The sequence below is a fragment of the Hippoglossus stenolepis genome, chromosome 13 (assembly GCF_022539355.2).
Source record: "Hippoglossus stenolepis isolate QCI-W04-F060 chromosome 13, HSTE1.2, whole genome shotgun sequence".
NCBI lineage: Eukaryota > Metazoa > Chordata > Actinopteri > Pleuronectiformes > Pleuronectidae > Hippoglossus > Hippoglossus stenolepis.
In genome coordinates, this window is record NC_061495.1 from 4,515,354 (window position 1) to 4,537,045 (window position 21,692).

At 41.5% G+C, this 21,692-nt stretch overlaps 1 protein-coding gene across 2 annotated transcripts; it reads right to left on the minus strand.

Moving 5' to 3' along the window:
• Nucleotides 1-4: 4 nt before the first annotated feature.
• LOC118119669 (carboxy-terminal domain RNA polymerase II polypeptide A small phosphatase 1) lies at nt 5-21,439 on the minus strand. 2 transcript variants are annotated; one of them, XM_035173817.2, is made up of 7 exons: nt 20,985-21,439; nt 13,860-14,005; nt 9,546-9,647; nt 4,960-5,016; nt 3,558-3,650; nt 2,369-2,554; nt 5-2,226 (listed from the first exon to the last, which is right to left on the minus strand). In XM_035173817.2, the coding sequence occupies exons 1-7, from the start codon at nt 21,061-21,063 to the stop codon at nt 2,098-2,100; spliced, it is 792 nt and encodes a 263-aa protein (XP_035029708.1). In that variant the 5' UTR covers nt 21,064-21,439; the 3' UTR covers nt 5-2,097. The 2 variants fall into 2 exon arrangements, with proteins under 2 accessions (XP_035029708.1, XP_035029707.2); XM_035173816.2 differs by lacking the exons at nt 13,860-14,005; nt 20,985-21,439 and adding an exon at nt 10,289-13,040.
• Between the last annotated feature and the right edge of the window lie 253 nt (nt 21,440-21,692).

The following is a 21,692-nucleotide window of genomic DNA, read 5'->3' on the forward strand; positions in this document are numbered from 1 at the left end:
TTTAAAATTCTCATGTAAATCCGCACCCTGCAAACCACACACACACACACACTCTCACACACATTATATAAACACTCGCTCCAGGCTGAGGCAAAGTAAAGCAGGGTGATCCAACATGTATGGCACGAGTTTCCCCTCAGAAACTGAATTTACACATCGATCAGGAAGGACACTCGACTCCGCTGGTGCCTTACACACAAAGAAAAAAGGTTTTGTATTCAAGTTTACCAACAGGAGGCGTCAAAGTGCGCTTTCGAAATCAAACCACTCACTTACCTCAGACGCCCTTAGCAGGTCACACATTAACAGTTATTGCATTATCGAAGGGGCCACACACACAGGGGGGGGCATGGCCAATTCAGCTAAAAAATCTCCAAAAAGGATAAAATAATATTACATCAAATAGGATTAAAACCAAGTCACAATGATTGCCTAACAGTCTGATATTCTGTATGTACAAAAATAACCTCACTATTTCTGCAGGGGTACTCGTCTGTGTATAAAAGGTCCGATCAGTGTGAACTCAGTCTGCTCAACTCCACCCAGGTCTAAAGTTTACAGTTTCATATTGTCTCGGATTGTGTAGTTATGAAGATGCTGATGTTTTGTACGACGCAGTATCAGGGTCATGTTGAAACAATTCATTCTGAGATTTAGAGAAGTCGTCATATGACGAGATTAATCATAATATTAATAGAATTGTAATATTATGAGAATAAGGTCGGAATTGGGAGGAAACTCATAATATTACAAGAGTAAAATCACAAGAAAGAAATAGCAATTTTACAATAAAGTCATAATTTTACAAGAATAAAGTTGAAGCACAACAAGAATAGATTTGTAAAATCACAAGAATAAAGTTGTAATTTTATGAGAATTAAGTAGAAATTTAACAAAAATAACAGTAATATTACAACAATAAGGTCATAAATATATAAGAATAAAGTCGTAATTTTACTAAATAAGTTGCCATTTATGAGAAATAAGTTCAAATTAAAATTTTACAAGAATAAAGTCAGAATACTACAACAATTAAATTACGAGATTAAAGAAAAAAGAACCAATCTCATTGAGAAATTTAAATTACGACTTTATTCTGGTAAAATTACAACACTATTATTGATATCTTCAATAATTTATTTTTTGACAACATGGCCCTAATACTCTGTCATAGTTTGGGCATAAGACTACATCTTAAAAGATTTATTACACATTCATAATTAGTTTTTAGTAATATTACTATATATAGTTATTAAATCATATTCATGTATTGTAGTGAATAAGGACTACTACTCATGATTTTTGTTTCTGGATCTTTTCCGTCTAACAGCAAAGAATATTGTATATTTTCTTTAAACCAAATCCCTAATTCCAATTGCAGCTTTTCAAAAACACACTAAATGTTTGGCACATGTCAGAATGTGCATTTTGTAGTGAAACGTGCCACAAAACATTTTTGTTAAATTATTCAAATGTAAACATTTTGGGGGAAATAAGCTCAATGAGATTCAGGGGACTGTCTCTGACGACCTGTTGTATTCCGTGTGGGAGCCTCAGATATAAACGCTACATCGTACTGACATGCAAACGACGTGATGTGGTTTGATTGGCGCCGAATGGCGCAGCGACAGTGATCGGCCACAGCGGTCAAACCTGTTCGTCCACCATTCAGCCTCGACATAAAAACATGAGACCGGTTCTGATGTCGTGTCTGATCATGTACACAAACCGCTGCTGTCACACAATGACAACCTCTCTAGCTGCTGTCACACAATGACAACAGCTCTAGCTGCACTGCAAATGATTTCTGCAGAAGTCATTTAATCTTATATTAAGTCCACGATTAATTTAAAAAAAAGAAAGAAAAATCTGTCACCGGGATTACATAACTGTCACTGAACCCAGCTACAGGATTACTGTGACTCTTTTTAATGCACTATACAATAAGAATATTAGATTAAATGACAGGTATTTTTTTTTTTTTGCAGTATGGTCCTTGTAGTGGGAGGCCGGCGTGGGACCTGTGGCCCACCGGCCTCCGTGGCCCCCGTGACGACAGCCACTGGTGATCGTTGTCATCCTAGTGCCCTGCATCTGTTAACTTGAAGTCCTCTCCTGCTTCAGAATATCGTAGACGTCGTCCACTGTGCTTAGTCTCTCAAAGAAAGGGATGAGATCGAGGAGCTCGGTGTCGGACATGTCATCAAACCAGGACACGACAGGAACCTTCGGGAAAAAAATAGGACATTGTGGAATTAGAAAACTACTTTAGCCTGTAGAAGTGAATGACAGGCAAATGGTACATGTCTTTTAACCCCATTCACACTGTATGTCGGTATATTGCAGAAGGTAAATATGAAAAGCGTACAGCGTTTTCGGGATGGAAGACGTAGGAGGCCGGAGAGTTGTCGATGATGATGACCTTGTTGAGGTCTCTGCCCAAACGGCTCAGGTCTTTTACGTAGTTCCCTTTGTGGAAGACGCAGGACTCCCGGAAGAGACGGCTCCTGAAGGCCCCCCATTTGTCCAACAGGTCGGACACGGGATCTGCGTACTACGGAGAAACAGAAGATGAATGGAATTTAATTGCTTTACATCAATTAGATAGGTTACTGTGCATGATAGATAAAAAACACACACAATACTTTCCACTCAAAGACAGCAAAACAAACACAAGACACTAAACTTACAGTGAAAACAGATTGTTGTGTTAGTTAGTTATACTAGTTGCGTAAACACATCATGGACAGATAAGTACAAATCAGCATTAGTGTTAATTTGGAGTCATGTGGTCTGATGAAGGTAACTTCAGCCTCTTATTGCTCTTTTTTGGTCTCCTCCTACTTCCTGAGGGAAATACTGTATCTGGCACTAGCTTGTCAATGAACGTTTTGTGTTTGTATTAGGCAGGAGGTGTGTTTTTATGGTAATATTAAGCAAAACTGCAACTTAGTACTGTATATTGTACAATATTCCTTTATTCGGCATTTTACAAGCTGTTTTTAAAATGATCTATCAGATTTAAAAGAGCCAAATTACAAAATAAAGAACACGTATTGAAAGACTGAAACACTAGGTCAGACGTACTGAACGTTATAGGCTACATATAGCACCAACCAACCTGCATCAGGTTTCACTCGCCCATGTGAGCACTGACATACGTGTGAGCCATAGAGAAGTGATATCTGCAACATTTACGCTTGTAAACGTGACAAGCGGAAGAGCAGCATTCGATTTCTGACACAATCTCAGATGTTCCCATGACAGCGTCATGTGCGAAAGTGGGTGATGTAATGACTCACACCAGATCCGCACGGGCTGAGGCCGACGCAGTTTGAGGTAAATGTTGAGGATAAAACGTGGATTCCCTGACAGGTATCGTAAATATCTCTTTATGTGTCAGGGCGTATGTGGAAGGGTCACTTATAAACTGCACACATACACGCACAGCTTCATAATTCTGAGCATAATGAGACAACAGGTGTCGCTTTACACAACAAACTGATTGATTTGTCAACAGTGTTCATGTGTCGTGTGTCATGCAGCAGAAGTCTGACCTTGGCTAAACTGGCGGTGAACAAAACGCACTCGAACAGTTCTCCCATCCTCTTGAGGAACTCGTCCACGTGGGGTCTCTTCAACACGTACACCTGGTCGGAGACACAAAGGGCACAGGAGATGAAATACACAGTTGGAGTTGAACATTGAACTCAGTTGTTACCTTGTGTTGTGTTTTCATCGCTGCTTGTTTAGCAGGAATTTGAAAAAACTACTGAACTGATTTTATTGGTGGTAGGATGCGGTATGGTTCAGGGAAGTACCCGTTAAATTTATGTGCTTTAATACTTAAACTGCGTAGATCACGTGTTTTTATTTTCTTTTTGTTTCTTCATTTTTGAGTATGTCACGTATCCTCCTGGATTTCTCCGGACTTTATACTCGGAGGTCAGGGGGATAAAGTCGGTACAAACTGTGGAGCGTCTCACTCAGACATTTGCCTTCACACGTGCACCTCCTCGGAGAAACTACGGAGGAACTGCAGAGTCTGGTGAATGTCTGAAAGCAGCTTAAGTGTGTGTAATATGGGCTGATCATTATGGATTTAAATCATGTTTCATAAGGGGCCTGTTGGACCCTGGCAGAAGTTTGCATTCTACTGACATTCTAGTTAGAAATATGATCATAGCATCACAAAGTACTGGGAGGGGGAAATGTAAGAATAAGAGAAGATCTAATCTTATTTCATTGAGAAGAAAACAAATGTATCTGCACATGAAGTAAAGCACCTGCACCAAACATTACAATTCAGGCGTGTGCATGTGTGTATAAATATAGTGGATAGTGTGACCCACTTTTGATAATTGTATATTGTGACATTAATTAAATATAAGTTGTAATGTTTTTAGATCTACTTGCACTAAGTTGCTGGCGGCCTTGTTTCTGAACCAAGTCGTCCTGAATAGGCTTTCCCCACTAAAACAAGCCTATCCTGGATTACTTGAACCAGACCCAGGCCCTGTGGGCATCAGAGCTCCTCTGTCTTCTGGGGGGGGGGCCCAGCACAACAGATTGCAGTTACCATTTACAGCCACCGCCGTCCCCCGGGCACCAATGAGCAGGGCACAACATGCGCCGCAGGACTGATTGATGGCCGGCGGTTTCTGAGAAGCCTGCCAGGGTTTCGTCATTTCGTCAGCCCTCTGAAATAGCCACCTGCTGCTCGGAGCCATCAACAGACAGGGCTGCAGCACTGTCAAGGCACCAGCGCAGTGTTTCCAGTGCAAACCGGAGTCCGGGTACAACGTTTGAATCCTAATCTAGAGAGCTTGTAAACCGCCCGACGTTTTTTTCAGGTCATGGAGGTGGTGTTTGGGCTCTACCCTGGTTTCTGTGTGTGTTTGTGCAGTGCAGCAATGTAAAGTGCTCATAATCAATCCTGCTTGTTTAAACAGTGCATACCTGGTGAACTGTTCCATCGATTTCCACTGGAATGATAAAGTCAGCATTGTTCACTGGCTGTAGAAAAACAAGAGAGGAGCGTTAGATTCAAGATTCAAGATTCAAGAGTAAGTACAGTTTCCTTATAAAATCAACACTGTGCAGAGATGAGCGTGATGCTCGTGAGTCAGAAGTGGAGATGTGTCAGAGAGACGCCCAGACGCCACCTCAGCGACTTCACAGTCACACAACACGGTTCATAATACCACTCTTGTCAATTCCATCATTGAAATACAGGCTCGACCGAAAGTGACAAGGCTCATAAAAAATATCTGATTTATTTTCGGGCAGTTCTCACCCCTGAAATATGCTTCTCAAATGGAAGGTCTGAGTCATAAACACCACGGGAGGTGCCACATTATTATTTCTTTTAAAAACTTTTATTTTATTACTGTAAATGAAAACGATATTGAAATAATTATTGATATTGTTTTATTTCCCGGCCCAAAGTGTGAGCATACATCCATAATTAATTAACAGTTCTAGTTTATGTTCTGTCCATCGCCAACTGATCCAATGTTTTAGAAAATCTATATTAAATAACAAATATGTAAACAACTTCCATTACTAGGAGGAATATCTGCTTGAAACATCTTCAAACTAAAAGCAAATCCAGGATTTAGTGTTTAACTTTCTACACCAGCAACTCTCTGCTCATTAGGGTCATGTTAAAGAAAACTATTATTTCAGGAACAAAGTCGTAATATAACGTGAATAAAGTGGTTAATTACGAGAATTTTTTTTTACAGGAACAAAGTCGCACTTTTAAAAGAGAATAAAGTCATAATTTTAAGGCAACAAGTAAATTTATGGTGGAACAAAATCATAAAATCTGTCTGTTTTATATTGTTAATTTATTCTTTAGTTTAGGTTTCACAAATAACAAAATACTAAAAGACTGTAGGAAACTTTCAATTCCGACTGTATATTGTTGGTTTCATCTGTGTGCATGGGTTCTCCTTGCTGCTTATATCCTATCTTTACTTTTATTCTCATAAAATTACAGCTTGTGAAATAACGAATTTTCTTCTCGAAATCTCGTTTGTTTGAATGTGAGTAATCGGTGTGAGTCACTGGTTTGAACAAACACACAAACACCAGCTCACTCAACACGTGTGTATGATCTGCACAGGGACAGAGGTTCAAAATGCAACTTATTCTCCTGATTCAAAAATAAAAACGATTTTCTAAATGAAATGTTTGATTTGAAAATAAAATATCTGTTGATGTATTTAGTTATTAATGCAAAAAGCTGTGTCCTACTGGAGACAGTTTCAAATGAGCAGTGTGAAGAAGACACAGAGGTCACATTTGAATAAAGAGCGGGATGGTCTGACAGCAACAGATTGAAAACAGTTTCCCAATGACATGACTTAAGGTTGATATAAAATACTTTTTAATATAGATCGTGCACCCTTATTGTTTTTTTTTTACAGTTTTCTCTCTTTGTTTCTTTAAAAGCGAGTTGCCCAGCTCTCCTCTCTTCCAAAAAAAACCAACCAAACCTTTAAAACCAACTGTGTTACCTGATGCTCTCTTTATGTGTCAGACTAATAATGAGTTTTATTATCCACCTTGTTTTAAACACGGGGTTCACAGACTCTGACCCTGTTTACACATAGCGAGCAGCAATATCCAGTGACATCCTTTAGGACGGTCAGTGACCTGAGAAGGACCAAACACCACATGGCATTCATTACATAATTTGTCGTGACACAGGAGCCTTGACTTTTGATTTGTTCACTGAATGTTACCTTAAAAAGGCATCAAGCTAAACAAAAGGACGCCAGTTATTTCAAGGAACAATAAAAAACGCAGCAGAGTTTATGAAAGCGTATTAACACTACAACCGTGCAGTTTGAGATTATAGTTTGAAATATTTGTAATTGTCATTTTTCTTATTTGAAAGTACAATATTTACGTCGGTATTTGTAATCACAAGCCATTTTTTTTAAAAGAAGAAGATATTGATATGACAGGTCATTGAAGATGGTTCCTTGAATCTCATTAAATTGTATTATTATTATTATTATTACTTTTCGTCCTTGAAAATCAATTCATTTTTAAGAGATCTTGGATTTAAGATGCCTGGAGATGAACCAGAAAATCAACAGCTAATGTATATTTGACATACGAGTCCGCGCCTCCTGTGATGTGCCTCCTAAAATGCAAAATGATGCCGTGCAAATCCTACCCTGCTATTTATGTCGAGCACAAGTTGGCACGTGGATTGTTTGCTTTGACAGTCAACAAGGAATCTGATAGCAGATACTCAATGAGAATCCTTTTAAAAACAGGTAAACACAAAACTTTTATGCAATTAAATCAAATCATAATTATAAACAAAAGTAGAAATACATTTTGAAGAAAACAAAACGTATTATTATTACTTAAAAAGAACCCAGGGTGATTCACTATATATATATATATATATATATATTCAGATTATCCCAGCTAACTTAAAAAACACACTACAATATATTATCAAGATGGTGACACCTTCACAAATCATGCTGCTGATACTCAGACTTTACCACAGACCACAGACTTTGTCAGATCCAGTTTCAGTGAGAACTACTGAAAACTGATTACGGATCAGAGATAATGAACTGCTGCTTTGTGCACAGAGCAGCTGCTGGTTTGAAACCAGATCTCACTAAACTCCAGTGTATAGCACTGATTACATTCATGTTTCACTACAATAAATACATATTACATTCATATTCATAGTGTATAACATATCTGCCAACGCATATATAAGTCTATATGTGTTTGTTTATTTCAATATATATATACACACACATCCTCATGCAATCATCCTGGGCCACTGCACTTTCTTTCAGTGCATTTCTTTACAAATACAAATTCTATCTGTAGTGTAAAGGTGTATATTATGTACTTATTCACTGGATTTAATTGATTTTTGTTTCTTATCTTACTTTATTGCCTATTTAATTATGTTTTATACTTTCACATGTTCTCTTGTCTTCTTTATTTTGACTATCTGCTGCTCTAAGTGAATTTCCCTGTTGGGAGATCAATAAACTTTATCTTATCTTATCTTATCTTCTCTTAGCTCATCTTATCTTGTTGATAATGTCTAAGTTCAGGATTTGGGGGAAAACCAGTTAGTCTGTAACTTGGCCAGAATTAGATGAGAAGACTGAACCCATTCTTGTGTCTGTGCAGCTGGTCACATTACTTCAGCACTAACACTCTGGTTGAGGTTACAAACATCTACCTCCCAGTTCCTCTGAGGCTCGCTCATTAAAATGCTTAGCCTTGTTTATTCTGTATACAAACCATAGTATCTAAACAACAAGCTGTGAAGATTACACGCGGGATTATTTCTTGGTTGAGAATAGCAACTTCCTCGAGTATCTGCCGGTTGCCTGGCAACCTGACAACTCCAGGAAGTGACTGCTCCTGGCCAAGAAAATGGCAACGTGTCGCTTTGTGTGCCAAGTTGAAATGGAGTGGAAAACTTGTGCAACTGGCACAAACCGGCACACGCAAGAAAAGCGCCTGTAGCCTTTTAAAAGTGTTAATGCTCTTTAGATTTAGATTCATAATAAAATATGTATTTATGATACATAATCCTGGGCCTTCCTGGAAGAAGGATTATTTTTAAACCATGAGAAACCCTTTAAATATACTGGTGGGAGACAACAGTGTATCACACCCACACAGATCAGACACTGCGACGAATGGACATAAACTCCAAATATGAATCTTTTAACAATACTGAAATCACATATACACTCAACGCAGTGTGGAGTTATAGCATCTGAATGGACAGTTTTCCCACTGAGAGGACAAGTGTTTTCATATTTCTTGTTTCGACAAGCTGACTCTTAAATCATTATAATAATACAGTATGTTGGATAGAAGCCTACACACATAACTATAAGATCTCCACCAACAAAATGGGTGACTGGTGATATCGATATGAGCCTTTTACAGATATACGAGTATTAGCGTTAACATTTTTTGCCAATAGCTTTTATTTCATTTTACGTAAAAAAATCATTTTATTTTCTTAATTCCAGTTCTATATATTTGGTTGTTTTTGTTTTCTTATTGTTTATAGTTATTTATAACAATGTCATATTGCAAATAACAATTAACCTTATTTGTCCAAGGGCCTTGAAAACAACATCATAGGAATCATTGTCAATTTCTTTGCCATATATAAATATATATCAGCTCCTTAATATGACGCCTTCAAAAGGGATCCATGTGTCCATGATGCATTTTCTAGTTTTCATTAATACTTAAAAGCAAATGTGACAGAAAACATCGAACCCTCCTCCTGTCTTTGTCTATAACCCAACAAACAAATTGATCTATATCCTAGTTTCAATAAAACAAGTATCTGCAGCCTGAACAATTACAAACTCAGTTTAAATATTAACTTTGGCTCATGCAACGGGTATTGGACATTTTTTTTACTCCCCCAGTATCAGTTACTGGCATCCGCCCCCAACAAATCCATACTGGAGCACCTCCATTAACAAAGAGAAAGTAGGTCACACAGGCAAACTTACCTTAAATGAACTATGGACTAGTGTTTCATCCAAATCAATGACCACACAGATCTTCCCCGCGTCGTTCGATTGTATCCGTGGGAGCAGAGGTTTTCCTGGAACCTGAAGACAAACAAATTTAGTTTTAGAACTTAAGCTCATTAATGGAAAACTCGAATAAAAAGAAAGTTCTTTTAGCTTTGAAGCCCACAATATGAGCAGCAGCTACGCTTTACAGGTTATTAAATTTCAATCTGAGAAAGTACAATCTCAATATGTAGGACACATACTATTCATTGTGTGTGTGTGTGTGTGTGTGTTTCTCGTCACTTAAGAGCCACTGGCTTGTGTTGTGTTGTTTCGGTGAAGGGTTACAAGAAACCTTGGATGCTACAGCTGCTGCAATGTTGATGGAGCATGTATAATATCGTCATACTGTGCTCCATCCTTCAACAAGTGGCCAGACATCAGTGTTTGCTAGTGTGATTATGATTCTAAAAACAAGTTGGCATGAGCGTACAGGCCGTCTGTATCCCGGTGCGTGTGTTTGTCTGTGTACAGCGAGCTGCCACGTGAGGATAATGGCAGCGCTGGAGTTTGACACAGATACCACACAATCTGCCAAGTGAAGATCTCCTGTAACTTATTCACTGCCACGGTCGACAGCAGCGCCTTACTGCTGTAAAAATAGCCCCTCAGCATTTCAGCCCCACTTCTGAAAGCTCAAATCAGTCCTTCGATGCTTCACAGTCGAGGTGCAATACCTGCTCGGTTGGTGGAATGCAGTAGTCGCAGTCGCAGGCCTCAGAGGATTCATCGTCACTCTCCTCCTCCTCCTCCTCTGAATCTGAATCTCTGCCCTGTCCGCAGTCGTTTTCCTCCGTCTGTGCATCGCCTCCCTCCAGTTTGGCATGTTCGGGGACAACGCTGTGGATAATATCTAGAGGATACCTTGTCCCGGTTGAGATGTCCTTGTCTGATTTCAGAATTATTTTATTGGCCGTTTCTTCCGCGGCAGAGCAGCTGGCCAAGTTCTCGCTCGGTTCAATATCTTCACTAACTGCCAATCCGACGGCTTCGCTCTCCGCTGGACAAACTCCAGGGGCGGGGGACTCGGTAATAAGTCCTTTCAGGGCTTGTTTAACAGATGACTGAGCACTTTGAATCTGATACGCATAGTAATCCTCAACACCTGGCTCACACGCCTCTTCATCACCTTCATTATCTATAAGCCACCAATATGGCTCCATTTCGGGACATTCAATAGCTGCTTTATCGTCGGGCTCCGACTCGTCATCCTTTCTGCAAAGATCGATTGAAGAGGCACTGTCGCCAAGGGATTCAAAGACCTCCTCTTCATAAGCATCACCTTCAACGGAGATGTTCTCGGCACATGGTGCAGACATGCTCTCCTCATGACCAGAGGACAGGCAGATCTCCTCTTCCTCTTCCTCTTCGTCTTCGTTGCAGATTTCAGAAACATGGCCCTCAGCTGTTTCTCTATCAAAAGTGTCTTCATCTTCCTCTGCTTCCTCGTGATACTCTGTGTAAAGTTCACAGGCTTCACTCTCTTCTTCCTGAACCTCATCATATTCTGCAAAACTTGACTCTGAATCTATGATCAAGTCTTCTGGGTTTATCTCTGACTCACAATCATCTCTTTGACTTGCATCACATGCTTCTTCAGGACATACACCCGCTTCCTGGATACCCATTTCCTCACTGGCTTCCTCGTACGTAAACGCATTTTTGGCATTACGTCTCGCAGCCTCTTTTTCAAGGTTCAGGCCTTCGTGTACATCCCCACCATCAAAGCAGGAGATGTAATGGTGCTTTGGTGCAAATGCGTGTCCGTAATGGTCGGCTCTGTCGAATAAATCAAAGTAATCCCCAATAACAATATCAACCGCGGCGGGTGTTTTCGTTTCATCCTCGTCACTTTCGTTAGCGTGCCTTTGTTCCGTTTCTTCATCGTCTTCAAACGATTCCCACTGCGTCTGCTCATCGCTTGAATCTCCCTGAACTCCCTTTTCCGATTCCCCAGATGAATCGGAGCAGGGATCCGACGGGATGCTGCCATCAGGACAGGTCTTAAAGGATTTTGTTTCAATGGAGGAGCAATCGGAGAAACTGTCTTCTTCGGTGTAAAAGCCATCGGAGGTTTTGTCAGAAGTTGCACACGGCTGCGTGGTTTCGTACTCTTCGCTTCCACACATCTCACAGTCATCTGCTGACATGTCTAGTGTCGGAGTTTGCGGAGAGAGTTCTTCAGCGTCCTCAAAACTGACATGTTCACTGTCATCAAAGCAAACAGGGACCGGCGTATTCAAATGTGAGGAATTTACATCTTCTGATAGTCCGACCTCAGTTTCATTTTGTTCACATAGATAGCTCTCTTCTTCATCTTCATCCTCATCCTCCTCCTCATCCTCCTCATCACCATTTGCGTACTCAATTTGCATTTCATCATACTCACAGAGTTCAGTGCCACAGTCCAGTGAGTCCACTGAATCACAGATGTTGGGTTGGCAACCACCCACTTCACATTGTTCAAAGTCCTCTGTCGCTGTGTCCGGTTCCGAGTCAGAGCACTCGCTCTGCTGATCCGGAGACTCGTATTGTTGGAGTAACTCCAGCTGCTCGGTGCTCTCCGCTATGAAATCAGACATTTCACACAGCCCTAAACTGTCACATTTTATTGCCAATTTGTCTCGCTCAAAGTCGAGAGACTCAAACTGTTGACCGGGGGGCTTGCATTGCTGAAATAGTCCGAGGTGTTCTGTCCAGTGTTCACAGCAAGGACAACATTTGTTGCAAGCTACGCTATGATTAGCACTGTGCTCAGAGGACTTGCAAGGTTTAAAACACTCGCAGTGTTGAGCACATTCATTAAATGGTTGGCTTAACCTCGAAGTCTCACACTTATCGAGGGTTTGCTCGGATTCGAAAAATATGCTGCTTGCTGAATATTGCTCAAAGCTCTCAGCGTGTCCGTTGCAATATCTGCTGTATTCAGCCTCATCTCCACTCATCCTGCAGTGCTCCATGCAAAGGAGAGACGAGTCCATAACTCTGCTGACAACTTGCTCTGTGTATTCCACAAGGACGTTCATGCCGAGTTCAGTGCTTCCTTTCAAAGGGCTGGTTAAATCTGCAGCTTCTGTTAAATCGGGAACCTGGCATTGTTCTGCAAGCATGACTTCCGCTGATGGCTCCCCTTCTCCAGAGACTTTAACTTGCGCAGAGTTTTCCAAATACATCGTGAAATGCTTTGTCAGTCTATGTTTGCTCAAAGTTTATCCTCTATGCATTGGGTCAGGATGTTGCCGTCTCTAAGGATCCTGCGGAGTACAAGTCCAGCAGAGCGACGGGTAACTGGTCAGGGTCCATTCAGAGTGGATATTCACATGGCTGGAAGGGGGAGTCACTGAGGAGCCTGAGAGAGTAACAGCAACAGGAGCAGCATGCACGATGACATGACAGGTTGTCACAACCAAAACTGAGACTAGCGCTTGACTCAACCCCCCCCACCCCTTCCTTCACCAGAGACCAAGCAATTTATTTTGGGGGCTTGGAAAGAAGTGACAAATAACTTCTGGAATATCAAATCTCTATAAAAGGCTGAAGTCAGGCATAAATCTGAAACGGACACGTGAGAAGATCTTGACTACTTGATCTTCAGACCATAACCGACTAAAGCCAAGTTGTTTTCCATAACTATAACTATAATCACTTGTGCTATGGGAAGTATAATCACAAAAAAGATAATTAAAGGAGTAGTGGTCACTGGTGGATTAAGCACCATTCCACAAACGTAAACATCCAAACCCTATTAACATTTTTTTCATTTTCAAACACCGTTCACACATAATCTGTGTAGTAATGGATCAGTTATCAGTTTCTAAAATTAATCGGATCATGCCTGATATCTGATATGTATCATAGTTTTCTAAGCCAAAGGATGTCTCCAATGCAGGATCTAGTGTTGTGTGTCCTGCTTGTGGCACCGCTACGGTGTCTGTTTTTGGACTTTTGGGCGAGCAGCGATCTTCCTGTAACATTTACTCCCAACTCCTGCACTTCTTGTAATTCTTCGTCCTTTTGATTGATGCCTGAACATGGAGTAAATTTTGAAATGCTGCTGCACGATACTTCTCGGCACAGGAGAGGTGAGTAAACACCAACAGCTTTGAGCCAAGAAAACATGTGTTTCAGGCGTCACGTGGCTGTCAATCAGTGCGGACCACATGCTGCTCAGCAGACGAGCGAGGAGGAGGGCGAGAGAAAGTCAATCTCGTTAGGAGGAGCTGGAGGGATGTTGCCAGAGGAACTTACTTTTGACAGAGTCCCATTTTCTTCCAGTAAGGGGACATTGTTCCTCACCGGAGTCGGCTCTGATTCTTTGCGACACAGGCAGCAGAAGAGACTGCGGAAAAGGCCTCTGCTGCGAGGCTTCCTCGATGGGGAAACTGTGTGGGCACCTGAAGCAGAACGAGAGAGAGATAGAGGTTATATAAGAGATGATGGACATACTGTACTGATTCCACATTCCTCAAAATCGATAGATATACACATTCCGGGAAGTGGCTGAAACTGAGACCACTGCTCTTTCATCTCAATTTAAAATCTGTGGGACTGACTGTGATCATTCTTCAGCGCAAAAGATCATATCAGGCAGTAACTACAGTTAAAATGCAAATCAATGGACAATGTAATATTTTCTGTATGCACTTGTGTTTTGCTACAGTTTTATTCCATCAGTAACTAGAGTAACGTGTATTTTGTTAAGTCACATCTGGCAAGGGCTGGATCCGCCAGCGCTCGTCCAGGGTATCTGATCCGGGCAGCACCTCATGTCAGCCGGACCCCTGCTGTGTTCGGTGTATAGTCTGTCTCCGGCTATTTCAGATGCGCAGCAAAAGGTTAAAATAGATTGCATAAGAGAGCAAACGTGTACGGTTCAGCCCACAAAAATAATCAGGTGACGACATCCTGGTGAATGTTGTTATTGTTTCATTCTAAGAATTTGTTTAAATTACAGTTGTTTCTCTACGGCACGCATAACGCCAAACATTACACAGAGAGAAGCATCATTTTGTAAGTATTTCTATTAACAAAAAGCTGTTGAAAACTTGTTTTTCTGATAAACCAGAAACGTTTGCTGAATATTTGTGAAAACAAAAGTAAAGTTGTTTGTTTTTTTCAAAATAAAAAAGGTTTGAACTTTGTTGATCTTCAACTTTATAATGAGTTGTTGCACATTGCACTGACAAAAGACAAAAATAATGAAAACAACATTTACCATTAAACGTTGGTATTTTTGGTTGCACACATGAGACGTGATGATGACATATACAAAAACACACGTATTGTATACTAGTTAACATTTTGTCTTAACTTCACTAACCCATGTAACAACAGATAGAAAACACCACCAGCTGGTGTCAGCGTGATGAGAGCTGGTATTTAGAAAGAAAGAAAAACTCGGAGAAACCAGCTGAGCCCTGATGTCAGAGCTGTCAGCCGGGACATTAGCGAGCCGCTCAGACAAGACTAAATCTGTAGCCTCAGCGTGGGGGGGGGCGCATCACGGACCCGACAGCCTGCTTTGGGTGTAAATGTGTGATGATTGCAGAAGTAGTGCCGGTGGTCTCCCTGGTTGAGCGATCAACAAACAGAGGAGCCGGCAGTTGATACAGAACAATACTGGATGTTTCATCAAATCAGAGTCACATGAAATAATCTGAACTTTTATAGCAAGAAGGATTTGTGGCTCATCTCTGTCCTATGTGATAGTAATAAATAGAGAATGAGAAACTCCTCTCTTGGACCTCAAGATTTTTAAATGTTAAATTGTTTTTAATCACTACTTTTATAATACAAAAAAAATCAGTAAACATATATAGTAATTGTCAGATTAAATCAATAATCAAAGTAGTCATTAATAACAGCCCTGTGCTGTATGTTTACTGTTCACCTGGATGTATAAACCCAGCCATTAAAAGCCAAATTATTGTTATTATATTAAGTAAATGTTGAAATAGTTTTCACTGTAACTGTAAATCTTTATCTAATGGAGGAATATTGGAAATCAGATATACTGCAGATTAAAGAAATTCAATCAATACATTTTTATTTGTATAGCCCATATCCACAAATCAAAATGTGCCAAATAACAAGGTGCTACATCCTCTTTTCTTAACCCATAAACTGCTTTGATTACATGTAATTTATTAGCGTAAAACCTGATTCTGTAAATACATCTGTTCAGTTTAATTTTCTATGAGAATGGGTTTTTTTATCACCACATTATGATAATAGTTATGACATATTTTAATATTATTGAGGTAACTACTGGCTTTACATACAAAACACAAACCCCAGATTATAAAATGAAATATATATTAGTAAAAACAAAACACAGATAGACATATTACAGCACTTAAATCCTAGTATACATTTATCAATGTACCTCAGCTCATTAAAAACACTGTTAACCTTTCTCTTCGTCCGTGTTATTCCCTATGGACTTGTCCTGATGACTGCTTCAATCAACTGGAGCTTAAAGTGGACGAAGCCACTGGTGAGCAGGTCATTATGGCGCCGACATGCTTCCTGGTCCCAAGATGAAAGGTTTGTGTGCAAACACGTGTGGCGAGGGAACTGGGCAGGTGAAGCCCGAGTGTTAAAAGACGTCACGCGGCCCGGTGCATAACCACTTCTGAAATTACACATCAGAGCACTAAAAATAGACGAGCAGAGCAGCTGCTGACAGCGGTTAACGGTGAGATTCTCTATACATGCGCGACATACTCAGACCAGGCCACAAAGAAAACAGGCCCTGGACAAAGCCGTGTTTAACCCACACTCCGCAGCAGGAAATGGCTCAGCAGCGTGTGTACACTGCGCTGAAATGTTTCACAGTGCACCCGGAGAAAAATGAAACTAAATTAAGCCACTGACACTGTACACTCTGCAACATCATGTCATTCCCAAAGCCTCCGAACCATCATGTCTACTTTGCAAATGTCAACATCAACAGAATGTGGACCTGAACAGACACTGGCTCCTTATGGAAGGACTTCAGGTCCAAAATAAAAAGAGGTGACCAAAACCAAACCAACCAAAGTATTTGACCCTTTTTCTATATTTTATTTTTCTATTTTTGATTAGTTGTCACATTTAAATGTTTTGGATCATCCAACTAATCTTAATATAAGATAAAAACAATGTGAGTATACACACAATCCAAAAAGTAATTGCCTCCAAAAATCTAGTGACTGGTTCTTCCACCCTGAGCGGAAACAACTGCAATTAAAATAATTTAATTCAGCCACATTGGAGGATTTTCAAGCATGAATTGTCCGTTTGAGGTCTTGGCAAAGTATCTCAATTTGATTTAAGTTCGGACATGACTAAGCCACTTGGAAACTTTGACTTTATTTCTTGTGAGCCATTCAGAGGTCGACTTGCTTGTGTGCTTCAGATCATTGTCCTGCTGCATAAAGATAGATGTTGATAGAGAGCAAATTCATGGTCTCATCATGAAGCAGCTCCAGACCACAACACAACCGCCGTGTTTAATGTTTGGTATGATGTTCTTATTGTGAAACTCTGTGTTAGCTTTATGCCAGATGAAATGTGACCCATGTTTTCCAAAAGCTTCCTTTCTTCTTCTTCTTCCCTAAAAGTGTTATTCCAAAAGTCTTGGGGGTCCACTAGATGTTTTTGTGGCAAATGTAAGATGAGCCTTTGTCTTCATTTTGGATAACAGTGGTTTCTTATTTCTGAATCGTGAACACTGATCTTAACAGAGGCAAGTCAGGCCTGCAGATCTTCAGATCTCGTGGACGAGTCATCAAAGTGCTCGGTCAGTCCTGGAAAGGTTCACCGCTGGTCCACGTTTTGTTCATTTGTAGATTATGGCTCTCGTCATAGTTCACTGGAGTCACAGGAATGGCTTTGTTTCCAAAACGTAAATAAATACCAATTGGCTGTAAATAAAAGTGGGTGATAAGCCCTTGAGAATGGGGGTGACAGATGACTGCACAATACTAAATTAATTAATTAATTAATAATCACTCAATTAATTGAATTGCATTTGCATGTAACAAGAGCTGTAAAGCATCTACTTCTACCTTAGCTCCCAAACTTGTCTATAACCCCTCATTCATATTGAGCCATGTCTAGTAGTTTTCTTTAAAGTTTAGTCATCCCCCAAATAGCCTGAAGCAGCATAAACAGCTTTTTACTGAGCAGCCCCATGTTGCATGTGCAGGTCAGATCATACAGGACCAAGGAAAACCTCTTAAAGCCGACAGTCCACTGGTAGTTCAGGGCCACACACTGATCATAGTCGCACCCGCATTTTAAAAAGCAGATGGCAAACCCAGTTTAGCCAAATGTGCCACAGGCAGCTGAGGTAGGTAAGGTCTTTCACACCAGTGTCTATTATACAAATGACATGCTAATCACACTGTTGTGATCGTGGCTCCACTTCTTAGCTGCAGCTCTTTGTTTAATCGTGAGTAATTAGGTGGCAGGAATGAGCACGAAGCAAACTACTGCGACATTCCTCACACCTCCCCGTCCAAGAGGCTCAGACACTGATAATGAGGTTACAGCATTTCCAAGCGGCAGCAACAACCTCACGCCACATCAGCATGTTTTAGCCTGCTTAGCTGAAAGCGGGCTTATCTGGGACCCTTTCGGGCAAGGCATGCCAGTGTGCTTGGCTGCTTCTATTCCTATCCAGATGCAGCAAGAATGAGGCCTCCCACGACCGACTTTCCGCCTCTTTGACAACCGATACTCTGTTACGATCTGACAACCCGCTTCACACCCCCGCGCAGCAAATGGCGCGGGAGGTTCATGGTGGCCACGGCAGCCGTAGGTCAGGTCAGCTCAAGGTCTTGAGAAATTTTGCGTCTGAAAAATATTCATTTCACACACTGTCCCAAGCCACGGCAGAAAAACAACTAGTTATTATACTTTAAAGTTACAGCTGACGTCAGTGGACAGATGGAACAGAAAACAATCGCTGAAAAAGGATATTTACTATAAATACACATTAATAGCACCATAATTGTGCCCATAAAACTGCATATGGCAGAAGACGTGTGTGATAAATACGCCACCAAACAAATAATTAACCTCAAGGCTCAGTGGGTGTTTGGGACAATACATTTTTAAATAAAGATTCATAGTTTTCAAGGATTCATGATGTCGTCGTTTGGCTGCAGCACCGTGTGAAAACAGAGACGCTAGAGACAACCGGCCCTTTTCCTTTTCCTCCAGCCCCTCTTCTGGACTAGCGCCCTGTTTTGGACTCATGACCTCTTGGCCAGGAGAATGTAAAACCCAGACCCTGGCTTGAGTTGGCAGAGCTGGACGGTGCTGCCACCTCCTGACTAAACATTTCACTTACAGATTCAGAGCATCATCTCATACTGTCTTCTTTCCTTCAACCACCACTGGTCTTATGTCTCTGTCTGGTGACAGGACAGTAACATTTTAATTGGAGTATTGTTAGATATTATATCATTAAGTCCTGTAGCTACACTGGTAGATCTTACTGGAGATTTGTTTCTCATTTCCCCCACTGCGAATTACCAAACAGTAACCCACAGCCAAATGGGTGACAGCAGTATATCTGATGCTTAACCTTTGTGCTTGTTGCTGTGGGAGGAAGCCAAAGCACACACATAAAACTCAGGCCAACACAGGCGGCTGGGCTCTGTTAGGAAACACTGGCACAACTAGGACTTTTCTAAATCTGGGGCCATAAGGGTCCAATTATATGTCCAACATCCATGCACAGTGTCTGATTCAGTGAGGTGCATATTTAAGTCATTCCTTGTTTACTGTTAGCTCTTTGATTTAAAGCCACACATCATTGAATATGTTTAGAATATAGAATAATAGAGAATACAATCACTTTTCAACTGCCAGTGCCCCCTGGATCCATCCCTTCTTTCTGGAGAACACTAGGTGGCACTTTTATTAGCAGCTGCAAGAATTATGGCTCATCAATTTTACATGTATTGATTGATTTCAACACTTTTGCAGCTAAGAAATACACAGATAAATACATATTTGGAGAGGACATGGGGGTCAAACACAGGGCCATTGTGCTCCGACCTACTGTAAGTGCGATGATCAATAATCAGAGTAATTATACTCTGAGTAAACATTTTCCACCAGTGAGTTACTGCACACAGCAGCTTCATCTACATGTCGACTTCCACAACAGAAAGGGAGGCCAGATTTTATCAATGGCCGCTTCTCTAGCATCAACATTACACAGGTTTGTGGTGTTCGATGTTTCCAGTCAGCTGAGCATCTCCAGTGAAAGCAGCTCTTGTTAAATGTCCTGGACGTCTTCTAGCCTAAGGTGAGCTCTCATTCACACACTTTATCGACATTTGCTATAGGACTAGGGGCGATTTTGCATTTAATAACTAGTCAAATTTCTAAATTTGATGTAAACATCATCACTGAAGCCACTGGTGTCGTTTTGTCGAGTTGGCCTGGTTTGCAGCTTCCGGAATAAACCGATTCTCCGCAGATGAAAACAGGAAAAATATCTTGTTCTTAAAACTGAGTTCAAGGATTGACGACTCATGAGAGGCTGAAAGGATCCAGCACCCACTGGCACTTTGCATCTTATTGTATCACATCTCATTACATCTTATTTGACCTCATCTCATCTAAATCGTATCTTATCTCATCGTACTGTATCTTATCCACCATGAACTACTATTTCAAGTAACAACAAGCTAAAGCTTTAGGAACGACCCTCTCGGTGACCTCTGACCTGAACATGAAAATGCTTGCAGCCTCACATTAACCCCGCTGACACGGTTCATAGCTTTAAAGGCCAACAGCCTGTGTTTTCCTGATCACTACAACAATCACACATCGTGTCAGACTTCACCAGGACGTCAAAGGATCCTCTGTGTGGCCGGTTTGTGAAAGTGAATGAATAAATAATGAGCTGAAGTAGCTCAACGTCCATAAACAACAGTGACAGTCAGCTGTCAGCGCCTGTGGCCCCGCCCCCGTGGACGAATGGACGCATTACTCAACGCAAACTTTGCGCAACACAACTAAGTCACTTTCAGCTTCAGACGCTTGTTTAAAATCACATGTCCTTACTTTGTGTTCCATGTATGACAGCTGCTCTCCACAGCTGGGGCCTACGCCGGGCACAGTGAACTCAGAGCCGGGTCAGAACAGTGAGAAGAACCCGGGGGCTGGTGGTGCTGGTGGGGTTCTACATGTACGTGGTTGTGTACTGGAACTGGGACCAGTGTAGGTGGGTCTGTGGGAGCAGCAGCTGACAGCAGTGACCCCTCTCCGCCCCGAGTGTCCCGTGTCCCGGTCACAGTGTCATGCGCAGCTGAAAACTTCCAGAAAACTTCTCCCCCCCCCCCAACACACACATACACACAAACTCACCTTCCTCACCGCGAGCGTCTTCCTCCTCCTCCTCCTCCTCCCTGGTCACTTGCGTTATAATGGACGGAGAAGGGTCCATTGGGTCCGTCGCTCTCACAGCACCGCGTTGTTTTGTTTTTGTTGTTGTTGTTGTTGTGTTTTTTTTAGCGTTAATGTGCAGAAGTCAGTTCCCAGCGGTTAGGGCCAGATTAACAACATGCATGTCACCGCGGCCGCTCCCCGTCTGCAAACACGCATACTGGGCGAAGAAGAACCGCGCCGAGCGAGAGAGAGAGAAGAGCTAACTGCGCCGATCAAAGCAAACAATAAATACCTGTTCATTAAAGTTCCAAGTAAAAAGTTACGGTGCACAAGTTTGCTCACGCTAACACGGAGCCGGGCGGTTTCAAGGAAGCCCCGGTCTTAAAGTCACAATACAGGATGTGAGGCTCGTGCACTCACTTCAGCTGCAGCTCGTTTCCTTGTGTCGAGCGTGAATGTTTCTGGTGCTTTGACTCTTAATTTTACTTTTGATAAGTTTCCCGTGTTCGTACAAAGTGCGTGCGAGGGGAAACAACACGTGTTAACGCTTCATTTCCCGCTGTTCGGGGGGGGGGGAACACGTGCACGTTTAGTTGGGTTTAAGTAAAAGTTTTATTTAGTGCGAAGCGTCTGGTTGAACTTCACAGACTTTGAGGGAGTGGGGGGGTGGGGCGCCTTGAAACCGAC

What these genes read in the sequence shown, in the direction of transcription:
- LOC118119669 (XM_035173816.2), bottom strand. Translation starts at nt 12,784, where the DNA reads ATGTATTTGGAAAACTCTGCGCAAGTTAAAGTCTCTGGAGAAGGGGAG. An exon ending in TCGATGGAACAGTTCACCAG is followed by an intron (nt 3,651 to 4,959) that starts GTATGCACTGTT and finishes GTCTCCGACCAG; the next exon opens with GTGTACGTGTTGAAGAGACC. An exon ending in TCACCGCCAGTTTAGCCAAG is followed by an intron (nt 2,555 to 3,557) that starts GTCAGACTTCTG and finishes GTTTCTCCGTAG; the next exon opens with TACGCAGATCCCGTGTCCGA.